The 13,345-nt window shown below is 42.5% G+C and overlaps 1 protein-coding gene across 4 annotated transcripts in view; it reads right to left on the bottom strand.

The window, feature by feature from the left end:
* PTBP3 (polypyrimidine tract binding protein 3) overlaps positions 1-13,345 on the bottom strand; it is a 110,570-nt gene that overhangs the window by 43,910 nt on the left and 53,315 nt on the right. For 3 of the 4 annotated variants that reach the window (XM_062207749.1, XM_062207745.1, XM_062207747.1), the window contains 2 exons: positions 10,558-10,727; positions 2,264-2,410 (listed from right to left, as the gene is read on the bottom strand). In XM_062207749.1, the coding sequence (XP_062063733.1) occupies positions 2,264-2,410; positions 10,558-10,727 (317 nt within the window). The remainder of the gene's footprint in view (positions 1-2,263; positions 2,411-10,557; positions 10,728-13,345) is intronic. The other variant, XM_062207748.1, reaches the window with a different exon arrangement.

Genomic DNA, 13,345 nt, shown 5'->3' with positions numbered 1-13,345 from the left:
CAATTTCTATCATATTAACAAACACATACTACAAAGACAGAAAACTGCTCACATATCACCCTAAGTTGGCACATAATCTTTACAAGAAATAATCATGCATTAGATATTGATATCTAAAACATGTCTGCATTTTGTCTCAGCAATTTCACTTCCAGAAATGTAACCTAAAAAGATAATTTTTTAAAAAAAGATTTATTTTATTTACTTCAAAGACAGAGTTAGAGAGAGGTAGTGACACAGAGAGAGAGGTCTTCTAACCGCTGGTTCACTCTCCAATGGTCATACCACCCAGAGCTGAGCCGATCTGAAGCCAGCAACCAGGAGCTTCTTCTGGGTCTTCCATATGGGTTCAGGGGCACAAGGACTTGGGTCATCCTCTCCTGCTTTCCCAGGCACATTAGCAGGGAGCTGGATCAGAAGTGGAGAGCCAGGACTCAAACTAGTGCCCGTATGAGATGCCGGTGCTTCAGCCGCAGGCTTTAACCCACTATGCCACAACACTGGCTTTTAAAAAGATAATCTTAATACTGGACTTGAGCAAAAATACATATTCCCTATTATAAAAGCATGAAACAGAAAACAATCTAATCAAAAAGAAGCTGCACAAATTATGACTCTCCTATACAAAGGAATAATATGCAATCATTAAAAAATTACGAGGTATGGAGCCAGTGCTGTGGTGTGACACCAGCATCCTGTATGAGTGCCAGTTTGAGTTCTGGCTGTTCTACTTCCAATCCAGCTCCCTGCTAAAGCACCTGGGAAAGTAGTGGAAAAGGGACCAAGTGCTTGGGCCCCTGCTCTAACATGTGAGTCCTGGAAGAAGCTCATACCTCCTGGCTCTGAATGGGCTCAGCTCTGGCCATTGCAACCATTTGGGGAGTGAACCAGTGGATGAAAGATCTCTCTCTGTCTCTCCCTCTTTCTTTGCCTTTCTCTGAAACTTTGCCCTTCAAATAAATAAGTAAATCTTTAAAAAAAAAAACTGTAAAATAACTTTGTACTTGTCATGAAGCTGTGTCCACAACATATTACAAAGAAAAAGAAAAGGCTTCAACATCAGGATTCCATCTGTGGAGTCAGATGCTCAGCCTTGTTATGAACATGCCATAGGTGCCATAATGGAGAGCCTAGCTCTGGTTCCTGACTACAGCTTCATGATAATGCAAACCCTGGAGGCAGCAGTGATAGTCCAAGCAATTGCATTCCCGCTACTCATGTGGGAGACAGAATGCTCAGCTCTGGGCTTTGGCCCATACCAGTCCCACTCATTGTTGGCATTTTGGGAGTAAAACAGAATATAGGAGTTCACTCTGTCTCTGTCTCAAATATTCTATTTGTGTAAAATAAGATACACAGTAGAAAAGGGTACATACTGACATGTCTGTACTAGATAATAGTTATCTGTGGGTAATTAGATTAAATGTTTGCCAAAGCCATGCATCTTATTTATAATTTATATAGTAGTTTTTCATTTTAAAAAGCCTATCCTATTTCAAACATCTGAAACTACATTTATTCTAAGTTTCTATACTTTATTAAATGCTGCTAATATATCTTAGAATAAGTTAAGAATTATGTGCAGGAAATGTAACTGTTTTTAAACAATGCAGAAAATTGTAATTTAACCTCAATAGTTGGCATTAGGTGCCTTTCCAAACAGAATCAAATAGATGGAGGAGTCTTTTGCCTATATCAAGAATACATAGCCCATGTGGGAAACCCAGCTGGAGTTCCTGTCTCCTAGCTTCAACCTGGCCTAGACCTGGATGTTGGCAGGTCTGTATCTCTATCTCTACCTCTCTGATGCTCTGCCTTTCAGATAAATAAATAAATAAAAATAAATGTTTATAAAAACATTTAAAAAACCATTCTTATTAACAAATTTAACATCACAAAAAAGCATCACTCAACTTCTGACTTTTCTATATATTAAGTAAAAAAGAGGTATTGAAGTAAATGACTTCTAAAATTGCTTTCAGATCTGAGGTTTTAAAAGGCACAACAATAAATTTTAATTTTTTCTTTTTATTGTAAAAAGTTGCAGAGGAAAAAATAAGTACCTGTCACTTCGCCCCTCATGACTTTGAAAGTTTCTAAGTAACACTGCTTTGTTATTATTACAGCTTCTGAGAAAATACATCTTGACTAACAAAGTATGAAAACAGCGTAAGATTTCATTCTCTTCAAAGTATGGAAGACTAAGTTATTATAATGTGTTTTTAGAAGCCTGTTTTTAAAATGTCCTCACTTTAATACTTACAGCCTGATTAGGTAGATTGTCAGTCTTGAGTTCTCTGTGATTGGAATACTGAATATAAACAGGCTGGCTCCGAAGGTGCGGCGTAACGGGAGTGTAATAATTCACCATGGTAACAGCAGCTTCCTCAGAAGCCATTTCTAAGAAGGCCTGCAATAAACACAAAAAAGCAAAGTGACAACTCATCTTTTTTCAGACAGTAAAGAACTATTTCCTCATTCTAGCTTGCTCTAAAAACTCATGTACTCTGGTCAAGAATACTGCCTCCAAGGGAATGGAAAAACTTTTGCATCAATGTATATCATGAGTGTTAACACATTAGAAAAGTTAGATTCAATTACTAATTTGGAACTGGGAAACTCCTAGTTGAGTTAATGATTTTATGTGATTGTTCTCTTAGCATTGTTTCTTCTAAAATCTAACAATAAATTTTTAAAAAATGTGTATATTATCATTAAAAACAGGTCCTCTCAAAGGGTCTGCACTGTGGTGTAGTGGGTAAGGCCACCACCTGTGAGGCCATTTGGACACTGGTTCAAGTCTGGGCTTCTCCACTTCTGATCCAGCTCCCTGCCAGTGGCCTCGGAAAGCAGCAGATGGTCCAAGTGTTTAGCCCCCTGCTACCAACATGGGAGACTGGCAAGAAGCTACAGGCTTCAAACTGGCCAGCTCAGGCCAGGCGTTGTAGCCATTTGGGGAGTGAACCAGCAGAATGAAGATCTAACTCTAAGTTTCAAATAAATATTTTGTATTTATTAATTTAATTTATTTGAGAGTTAGAGTTACAGGAGGAGAGGGAAAGACAAAGAGAGAGGTCTTCCATCCACTGGTTCACTCCCCAACTGGCCACAATGGCTGGAGCTGTGCCGATCCAAAGTCAGGAGCCAGGAGCTTCTTCTGGGTCTCCCACGTGGGTACAGGGGCCCAAGTCCTTGGGCCATCTTCTACTGCTTTCCCAGGCACATTAACAGGGAGCTGGATCGGCAGTAGAGCAGTCAGGTCTCAAAACAGTGCCCATATGGCATGCTGGTGCCGCAGGCAGAGGCAAAACCTACTTTGTCGCAGTTCCGGTCCCCAAATAAATCAATCTTGGGGGGGAGGGAGGGAAAGAGACATGTCGGGAGTGAACCAGTGAATGGAAGATCTCTCTCTCTCTCTGTATATCTCTGTAACTGCCTTTCCAATAAAATCTTTAAAAAAATAAAGAACCCATACTTCGCTATGATAGCTTGGGTCATTATCACCTTTGAGTCTCACCTTTCTCACCTACAACAGGTAGTGCTGCCTATTTTGATCATTAAGCCCCCTTTTAGCTATAACAAAAGATTTTTTTTAAGATTTTATTTATGCGGCTGGCATTGAGGTAGAAGGTTAAGTATCCACCTACAATGCTGGCATCCCCCATGAGTGCCGATTGAGAGCTGGCTGCTCCACTTCTGTTTCAGCTCCCTAATGAACCTGGGAAAGCATCGGAAAAAGGCCCAAGGACTTGGGGCCCTGCACCCACATGAAGACCCAGAAGAAGCTCCAGGCTCCTGGCTTTGGCCTGGCCCAGCACTGGCCATTGTGGCTATTTGGGAAGTGAACCAGCAGATAGAATTTCTTTCTCTGCCTCTCCTCTCTGTAACTCTGCTTTTCAAATAAATAAATACATCTGTTTAAGAATCTGCTTTCTCAAGATATAAGCAAAGAGTCAGATTGGAAAAGGACTAGCTGGGACACAAACCACTACCCATATGGGATGGCGGGAACACAGGCAGGGGCTTAGCATACTATTCCACAGCGCCAACCCCAACACAAGAAGATCTTCAGGTTGAGTTCTTGTTAAGTAGCCTATACAGGATTTCGTAGGAAACAACTATTAAAAACTAGCCATCAAGGCCGGCGCCATGGCTTAACAGGCTAATCCTCTGCCTTGCGGCACCGGCACACCGGGTTCTAGTCCCAGTAGGGATGCTGGATTCTATCCCAGTTGCCCCTCTTTCAGGCCAGCTCTCTGCTATGGCCCAGGAAGGAAGTGGAGGATGGCCCAAGTCCTTGGGCCCTGTACCCGCATGGGAGACCAGAAGAAGCACCTGGCTCCTGGCTTCGGATCAGCGAGATGCGCTGGCCGCAGCAGCCATTGGAGGGTGAACCAATGGTAAAAAGGAAGACCTTCCTCTCTGTCTCTCTCTCTCACTATCCACTCTGCCTGTCAAAAAAAAACAAAAAAGTAGCCATCGGCCAGTGCCACGGCTCTTCAGGCTAATCCTTTGCCTGTGGCGCCAGCAACCCGGGTTCTAGTCCCAGCTGGGGTGCCAGATTCTGTCCCGGTTGCTCCTCTTCCAGTCCAGCTCTCTGCTGTGGCCAGGGAGTCCAGTGGAGGATGGTCCAAGTGCTTGGATCCCTGCACCTGCATAGACCAGGAGGAAGCACCTGGCTCCTGGCTTCGGATCGGTGCAGCACACCAGCCGCAGTGGCCACTTGGGGGGTGAACCAATGGAAAAAGGAAGACCTTTCTCTCTGTCTGTGTCTCTCACTGTCTAACTCTGCCTGTCAAAAAAAAAAAAAAAAAAAAAAAAGGGTTTATTTTATTTAAAGCTAGCCACTAGAAGCATTTATATAAAACTGTAGTAACACATTTAGTTTTGCCTTTTTATCTATTTCCAGATTTTAGAAGAAACAAAAATAAAAGGTAAACCAAAAGCTACATAAAATCATAAAGCTATCTGGCAATTTTTTTGACAGGCAGAGTGGACAGTGAGAGAGAGAGACAGAGAGAAAAGTCTTCCTTTTGCCGTTGGTTCACCCTCCAATGGCCGCCGCGGCTGGCGCGCTGCGGCCGGCGCACCGCGCTGATCCGATGGCAGGAGCCAGGTGCTTCTCCTGGTCTCCCATGGGGTGCAGGGCCCAAGCACTTGGGCCATCCTCCACTGCACTCCCTGGCCACAGCAGAGAGCTGGCCTGGAAGAGGGGCAACCGGGACAGGATCGGTGCCCCGACCGGGACTAGAACACGGTGTGCCGGTGCCGCAAGGCGGAGGATTAGCCTATTGAGCCGCGGCGCTGGCCTACTATCTGGCAATTTTATACTTTCAAATCCTTTACCACAGTCAACTTTTAAAATGTTGCCCCCCCTCCAAAAAAAAAGGGAATTTGTGGAATATTGCATTTTATGCTTTTGAGTTTTTTATATTAAACATGTGAAATGTTTTTAACTGCTTAAAGGATTAAATTAACTTCTTCAGCCTCCCTTAAAGAGGCTTTTGTCTGCTTTCCACTTTACCCATCACCTTAACACACTATCTGCCCCAGACTCATATGGCTTCTGCTAGTACTCCTTAGGGCTTAGACCATTTAATTAAGACTTTCTTAAATCAACACAAAGTTCTAGTTACACAATCCAATTTTTTTTTTTTTTTTTTTTGCTTCAAAATAACATTTTGTTAGCAAGCATATAGCAACTACTTCAACTTGTATACTGGACACTCATATAAAATATGTTTCGGGGTCTGTTTTGTGGCGTAGCAGGTTACGTGTCCACCTGTGTGCTGGCATTACACATAGATGCCAATTTGAGACCGGGCTGCTCTACTTCTGAACTAGCTCCCTGCTAATTGCCTGAGAAAGCAGCAGAAGATGACCCAAGTGTTTGGTCTCCTGCACCCATGTGGGAGACCCAGAAGCAGCTGCAAGGCTCTTGGCTTTAGCCTGGCACAGCCCTGGCCATTTTGGCCATTTGGGTAGTGAACCAGCTGGTAGAAGATCTCTCTCTCTCTCTGTGTGTGTGTGTGTAACTCTTTCTTTTTTCTTTCTTCTTTTTTTTAAGATTTATTTTATATCAGAAGAGGAACAACCGGGATTAGAACCAGCGCCCATATGGGATGCCAGCACTTCAGGCCAGGGCTTTAACCCACTGCACCAGAGCACCAGCCCCTGTATAACTTTTTCAAATAAATAAACAAATACTGTCACATGCAGTTTGGTAAGGGAATACTAACTAGACAAATGTTAAACATGATGCACAAGTATATGATCCAACTGTAACAAATGAACCTATTAAATGTTCAACTGAACTAATCATATTCTATGAGGTGGTGCTATTGGTCATTTGATAGTGGAACAAATATCACAAATCATTCAATACATAACAAACATATAAAATTCCACTTTCTTAAAGGGATAAAATGGACTTCAATTCACATATACAATCTAATAGGTAACTACACAATTTTTCTTTTTTTGGGGGACAGGCAGAGTGGATAGTGAGAGAGAGAGAGAGAGAGAGAGAGAGAGAGAGGTCTTCCTTTGCCGTTGGTTCACCCTCCAATGGCCGCTGCGGCCGGCGCACCGTGCTGATCCGAAGCCAGGAGCCAGGTGCTTCTCCCGGTCTCCCATGCGGGTGCAGGGCCCAAGGACTTGGGCCATCCTCCTCTGCACTCCCGGACTATAGCAGAGAGCTGGCCTGAAAGAGGGGCAACTGGGATAGAATACAGCATCCCTACTGGGACTAGAACCCGGTGTGCCGGTGCCGCAAGGCAGAGGATTAGCCTGTTAATCCACGGCACCGGCCTAACTACACAATTTTATTAGTAGCATACTTTCTCTCCTAAGACAAAATGCGAAAGGTGACCAAAGAAGTATATGTAATAGCAATACTTTCTATCTGGTTTTAATCATTTTTCAATTTTTAAATCTCATTTTAACAACATTTACTTATGGTTAAGAACTATTTCTGCTAACTCCTTGATGAGCTAACTCAATTTTTAACATCAATATCATAAAGGAAAAGCTACTTAATTCTTTGGAATACATGATTCTTGTTACATGAAGTTGTTTTGGAAAGTATAAAGAAGCTAAACTTACGTGTAAAAATAAATTTTTTCCATATGGAATCTGGTAAAGGAATTAGTTACATTTTTTCAAGGTATTTAGTCAAAGGGCTCAATATTCAAATTGTGGGATGAAGATTAAAGCCAAAAGTCACTACCCAAAGACTAGTGAAAATAATCCCCATTCCCCTCATAGCACTTTACTTTCAAAAGTCTCCAGGAAGAATTATCACCCACAGGCAGCTTTTGTGACTCATATTAAAATTTCTTGCCGGCCGGCGCCGCGGCTCAATAGGCTAATCCTCCGCCTTGCGGCGCCGGCACACCGGGTTCTAGTCCCGGTCGGGGCACCGATCCTGTCCCGGTTGCCCCTCTTCCAGGCCAGCTCTCTGCTGTGGCCAGGGAGTGCAGTGGAGGATGGCCCAAGTGCTTGGGCCCTGCACCCCATGGGAGACCAGGAGAAGCACCTGGCTCCTGCCATCGGAACAGCGCGGTGCGCCGGCCGCAGCGTGTCTACCGCGGCGGCCATTAGAGGGTGAACCAACGGCAAAAAGGAAGACCTTTCTCTCTGTCTCCCTCTACTATCCACTCTGCCTGTCAAAAATAAAAAAAAAAAAAAAAAAAAAAAAAAAAAATTTCTTGCCAAATCATATTATCAAAGAAATGTTTTCTAAATAGGATTTATGAACTAAAGACCAACAATTAATCTAACAGTTTTAGTTAGCTTATAGATAAATTCAGAGTCAACAGCAGAGACAAAGAAAACTGGGAAGCTGACACTGCCTCTCTCATAGGCCATTAACCATTAGATCCATGAATGTCGATCATTCCAAATCATACAAACCTTATAATGCTCAGTAGCAGAAACTGTGTTTCATGTGGCTAGCATGCATTATCTCGAACAAATGTAAGATAAATGTGTAAACACAGGGCTTAACACCTTATAAGGCATGTAGAACTCTTTGGATCTTAGTAACCTCAACTGCAATAAATGGTATATTGATGAAATAGTCTGCCAGAGATAGTGCACTTTATTAAATGTCATCCAGTCTCTTTCATGCATGCTAATCTATTTACTTATAAATGTAATCTTATTTATGGAAAGTAGAAGCAGCATAGTGACATAGCACAACGGACTGCAATTTGCTGTCCTCTTCTTCACGGTAACGCTCAGTGTCGAGAGGACTTTCAGGCCAACCAAAACCTCAGAGAGAACTGCAGGGCTCACTCAGTGAATGGGAACAAGGAAGCACGTGATCATTCAAATCCACACAAGTATGATATTGTGAAATATATATCTGGTCTTGCATAGAACTCCTAAATCCTTGGAATCTGCTAATAAGTTCTTTGAAGGCAGAAAGTCCCTAGGAATCTTCAGGATGTGGTCTGATGACCAGAAAGATTAAGGCATAATTAGACAGTTGGAATTTTCAGCCCCAACCCTAACCCCTAGAGAGAGGAAAGAGGCTAAAGGTCATCACCAATGGCAAGGATTAAATTAATCATGCCCATGTAATGAAGCCCCCATACAAACCCAAAAGACAGGATCTGGAGAGCATACAGACAACTGAACATGCAGAGATTCCTGGAGGGTGGTGCAAGTGGAGAGGGTGAGGAAGCTCTGTGCTCCCTCCCCCATATCCCACCTTATACATCTCTTTATCTGTATGCTTTGTAATATAATCTACCTCATAATAAACCAGTTAGTTTAAGTGTAGTGTCCCTCTGAATTCTGTTGAGCTCCTCTAGCAAATTAATTGAACCTAAGCAGGAGGTTGTGAGAACCATTTATAGAAGCATGACGAGCACCTAAAGTGGGGGTTGGGAGGCAGTCTCAGAAACTGGACCTCCAATTTACAGTTGGCAGACAGTGTCAGAACTGAAGTGACTTGGGGTACAGCTCAGTGTGCTACAAAACTGACTACTGCTACTGTGGAGAAATCCCTGCCCTCTGTTAAGTAACATAAGCCTTCTGTGCTGATTGTGTGTGGGTACAGAGGACATAAAAGGTTGCTTGTCCCATGCAAGGATTATATTTTTGTCCTGGTCACCACAAAGTTGCCTTATTTAGGAAAAATCTGTTACCTTCAAAATGAAAGAAACTTACAATCTCTTTCAAAAATTCATAACCAACATATTAATTTGCTAACTAAGATACACTGTGTCAAAATTTATGGGAGGTCATTGTTTTGGAGTAGGCCCCACTGAATCAGACCAAACCAAACTGGAGTCACTTATTTTAGGCAAAGAAGGTAAATCCCCAAACAGATCTCTTTTTCCTGAAAAGTCACAGCTATCAATCAGAGACCATCTACTGAATGGGAATAAAGAAGTCCTTTCTGCTTTAATCCTAAAAGAAAAGTGACCAGTAGCAACTAACTGTTCCAGTATTTAAAACATTGTTCTGGAGCCAGTACTGTTGCATAGTAGGATGCAGTGCCCGCAACCCATGTGGGCGCCAGTTCAGGCCCCAGCTGTGCCACTTCTGATCCAGCTCTCTGCTATAGTCTGGGAAAGCAGAAGATGGCCCAATTTCTCGGGCCCTTGCACCCATATGGGAGACCCAAAAGAAGCTCCTGGCTTCAGATTGGTAGAGTGCCAGCCATTGTGGCCATCTGGGGAACGAACCAGCAGATCTAAAACCTCTCTGCCTCTGTCTCTCTGTAACTTGTCCTTCAAATAAATAAACCTTAAAACACACACACACACACACACACACTGTTCTGTTTCCTTATTTCGACCTTACAAACACCAATGGTTTGGACATGCTCAGTTAAACACACATTCTACTTTATAGTACGAGGTGTTGCTTGCTTTTGGAATCCAATTAAAAACCAATTTGATCTTTAAAATTTGTTGTAATTTTGTCTTTTGACAATACTATGTATTTCTATTTAGATTTTGTAAGACTTAATGGGTCCTTAATTTGTCAAATTAAGCATAATTTACATCATTTCTCTCACGGTATTCAAATAATGATAGGATATTTTTATAAACTATGCTGTTGCTTTCTCTCATTCAAAAAAAAAAATTCTACTTTAAAAACTGATTTATGGGGTAGGCACTGTGGCAAAGCAACTGAAAATGTTACTTCGAATGCTTACATCTGATATCAGAGTGCCAGTTCAAGATGTAGCTATTCGGCTTTCTGATTTTTCCTGCTCATGGTTCTGGGAAGGCCCATGATGGTAGTCCAAGTATACTGGCCCCTCCTACATGAGAGACTTGAACGGAGTCCAAGCTCCTGACTTTGGCCTGGACCAGCCTGGCTGTCCAGGGCATTTGAGGAGTAAGCCACCCAGTGGAACTTCTTCCCACCCTCACTCCCCATCACTCTGCCTTTCAAATAAATAAATCTTAAAACAAAAACCCAATTTACGTTCATTGAATGAATAAGATTTAGAAAATACAACAAAACTCAAGAAAATAAAGTCTGTAGCACTAACACCCAGAGATATGCTGTGTTAAACCTTTAAATATAACATACCTGGCTTTTGCCTTTCAACATCAAAAGATTAGTTACTTTGCCAAATGGTAGACCTAATGATATGACCTCTGCTTCGGTGACATCACAGGGAATTTTGCGAAGATGTAGAACACGGGAAGGCGAACAGGGAGGTCTATCTCCTTTAAATTTCTTGTTGTCATTCCCATTAGCTGAAAAACAAGTTGTTGTTGTTTTTTAATTATAAAACTAATTTAGGTTGACATACTACATTAACCATATTGTCACACTTGATCCTCTAAGAGATTCAAGATCTGAAATTCAAGGAATTATGTGGGCTGGTGGAAGGAGGGGAAGGAGGAATATGGACAAAAACCAACCACCTTTTAATGAAGAAGTTCTTTTGGTTTTTCATTGCAGGAATCCTTTTTTTTTTTTTTTTTTTTACAATTAAGTTCTGAATTTTAACTTCAAGGAAAAGTGTTAGGATAAATGAATCACATTGTATCAAATGCAGACATGTCACATAACAACTATTATCAAATGCAAAAATGTCAGCAACAAGGGCCCACTAAATGAAGGTGAATCCAAAAGATTATAATCAAAGTTAATTATACAATAGCCTGAAGCAAGTCCTTCACGAGATATACAGAATAAGGCAATGTTATCATAAGAAGTGACAGCTGCATGCATGTTATTGCCCTTGAACATCTCCCAGTGGGACAAGATATGAATGTGGAAGACTGTGACACTGATGATCCTGATCCCATGGAGGCCTTGGCTAAGCATGTGCTTATGTAAAAGTTTTTAATTTAAAAGGCATATAACATAAAATATGCTAGCGGCTGGGGCTGTGGTGCAGTGGGTTAAAGCCCTGGCCTGCAGCACCAGCATCCCATATGGGCATCGGCTGCTCCACTTCTAATCCAGCTCCCTGCTAATGTGTCTGCGAAAGCAGCAGAGGATGGCTCAAGTCCTTGGGGCCCTGCACCTATGTGAGAGACCCAGAAGAAGCTCCTGACTCGGCTTCCAATCGGCTCACGTCCAGCCACTGCAGACATTTGGGGAGTGAACCAGCATTGGGAAGATATCTCTCCCTCTGTCTCCACCTCTCTCTGTAACACTTTGTCTTTCAAATAAATAAAATAAATCTTAAAAAAAAAAAAAAGTTATGCTAAGGTGGCTTCATGGTGTAGCAGGTAAAGCCACTACCTGGGACACCAGCTTCCCATATGGGCGCAGGTTTAACTTCTGGCTGTTCCACTTCCGACACAGCTCCCTGCTAATGTGCCTGGGAAAGCATCAGAAGAAGGTCAAGTCATTGGGCCTCTGCCATCCACATCAGAGATCCAGGAAAAGCTCCTGAATTTAGACCAGCCCAGCTCTGGCCAGTGTGGTCACCTAGGAAATGATGCAGTGTATGGAAGATGTATTGGAAGATGTATCTCTCTCCCTCTCTGTAACTTTGTCATTCCAATAAATAAATCTTTTTTAAAAAAGTTACGCTAAACTTATATTAAATTATTATTAAAGGAAAGGAATTTTTTTAAAATCAGGCTTGTTTATTTTAAAAAAAAGATTTATTTATTTATTTGAAAGTCAGAGTTACAGTAAGAGATGGCTCTTCCACCCACTGGTTCACTCCCCAAAGGCCATAATGACCAGTGCTTGGCCAAGCTCAAGCCAGGAGCTTCATCCAGGTCTCCAAACTGCATGGCAGGGCCCAAGCACTTGAGCCATCTGCTACTTTCCCAGGCACTTTAGCAGGCAGCGGGATTTGTTCTATTGTTAAGTAAATATAATCAGGGCCAGCGTTGTATTGCAGCAGGTTAAGCAGCTGCCTGGAGAGGTCAGATCCCATGTTTAAATTCCCTTCGTGTCCTGGCCCTTTATGCTTCCAATGCAGATCCTTGTTAATGCAGCTGGGAAAGACAGAAGATGGCGCAAGAACTTGGACACCTGCCACCCACGTGGGAGACCCAGATAGGGTTCCTGTTTCCTGCTTCTGTCTGGCTCAGTCCCCACCCTTGTGACCATTTGGGGAGTGAACCAAGGGACAGATCTTTCTGTATGTGTGTGTCTCTCTCCTTATCAGCCACTACACCTTTCAAATAAATAAATCTTTAAATAAAAAATTATATGTATATATATAGGGGCCAGTGCTGAGGCACAGAGGTTAAGCATCTGCCTGCAGGGCTAGCATCTCATATAGATGCCTGTAGGAGTCCCTGCTGCTCCACTTCCAGTCCAGCTCCCTGCTAATGCACCTGGGAAAGCAGCGGAGGCTGGCCCAAATTCTTGAGCCCCTGCAGCCATGTGGGAGACCCTGAAGAAGCTCCTGGCTTTGGATGGGCTCAGCTTTCAGCTGTTGTTGCCAGTTGAGGAGTGAACCAGCGGATGGAAGACCTCTCTGTGTCTCTATCTTTCTCTGTAACTCTTTCAAATAAATAATTAAAAAAAAAAAAAAAAAGAAAGAAAGAAAATTAAGTTTGTTTCTTAGGCATTAGTTTCATTAATTTACCTCTTAGCCAATAAATTTAGTTTCCTATGATAACCTTATTTATTATAGTACAATAGTAATTCTTAATATAAATACCACCTTCTTGAAAATGCAATTTTTTTTTTTTTTTGACAGAGTTAGAAAGAGAGAAAGAGACAGAGAGAAAGGCCTTCCTTCCATTGGTTCATCCCCAAAATGGCTGCTACAGCCGGCGCTGCGCCAATCTGAAGCCAGGAGCCAGGTGCTTCTCCTGGTCTCCCATGCGGGTGCAGGGCCCAAGGACCTGGGCCATCCTCCACTGCACTCCCAGGCCACAGCAGAGAGCTGGAC

Source organism: Lepus europaeus, chromosome 12 (genome assembly GCF_033115175.1).
Source record: "Lepus europaeus isolate LE1 chromosome 12, mLepTim1.pri, whole genome shotgun sequence".
Lineage (NCBI taxonomy): Eukaryota > Metazoa > Chordata > Mammalia > Lagomorpha > Leporidae > Lepus > Lepus europaeus.
Note: the sequence above shows the minus strand (reverse complement) of the source record. Positions and strands in the feature narration are given on the sequence as shown.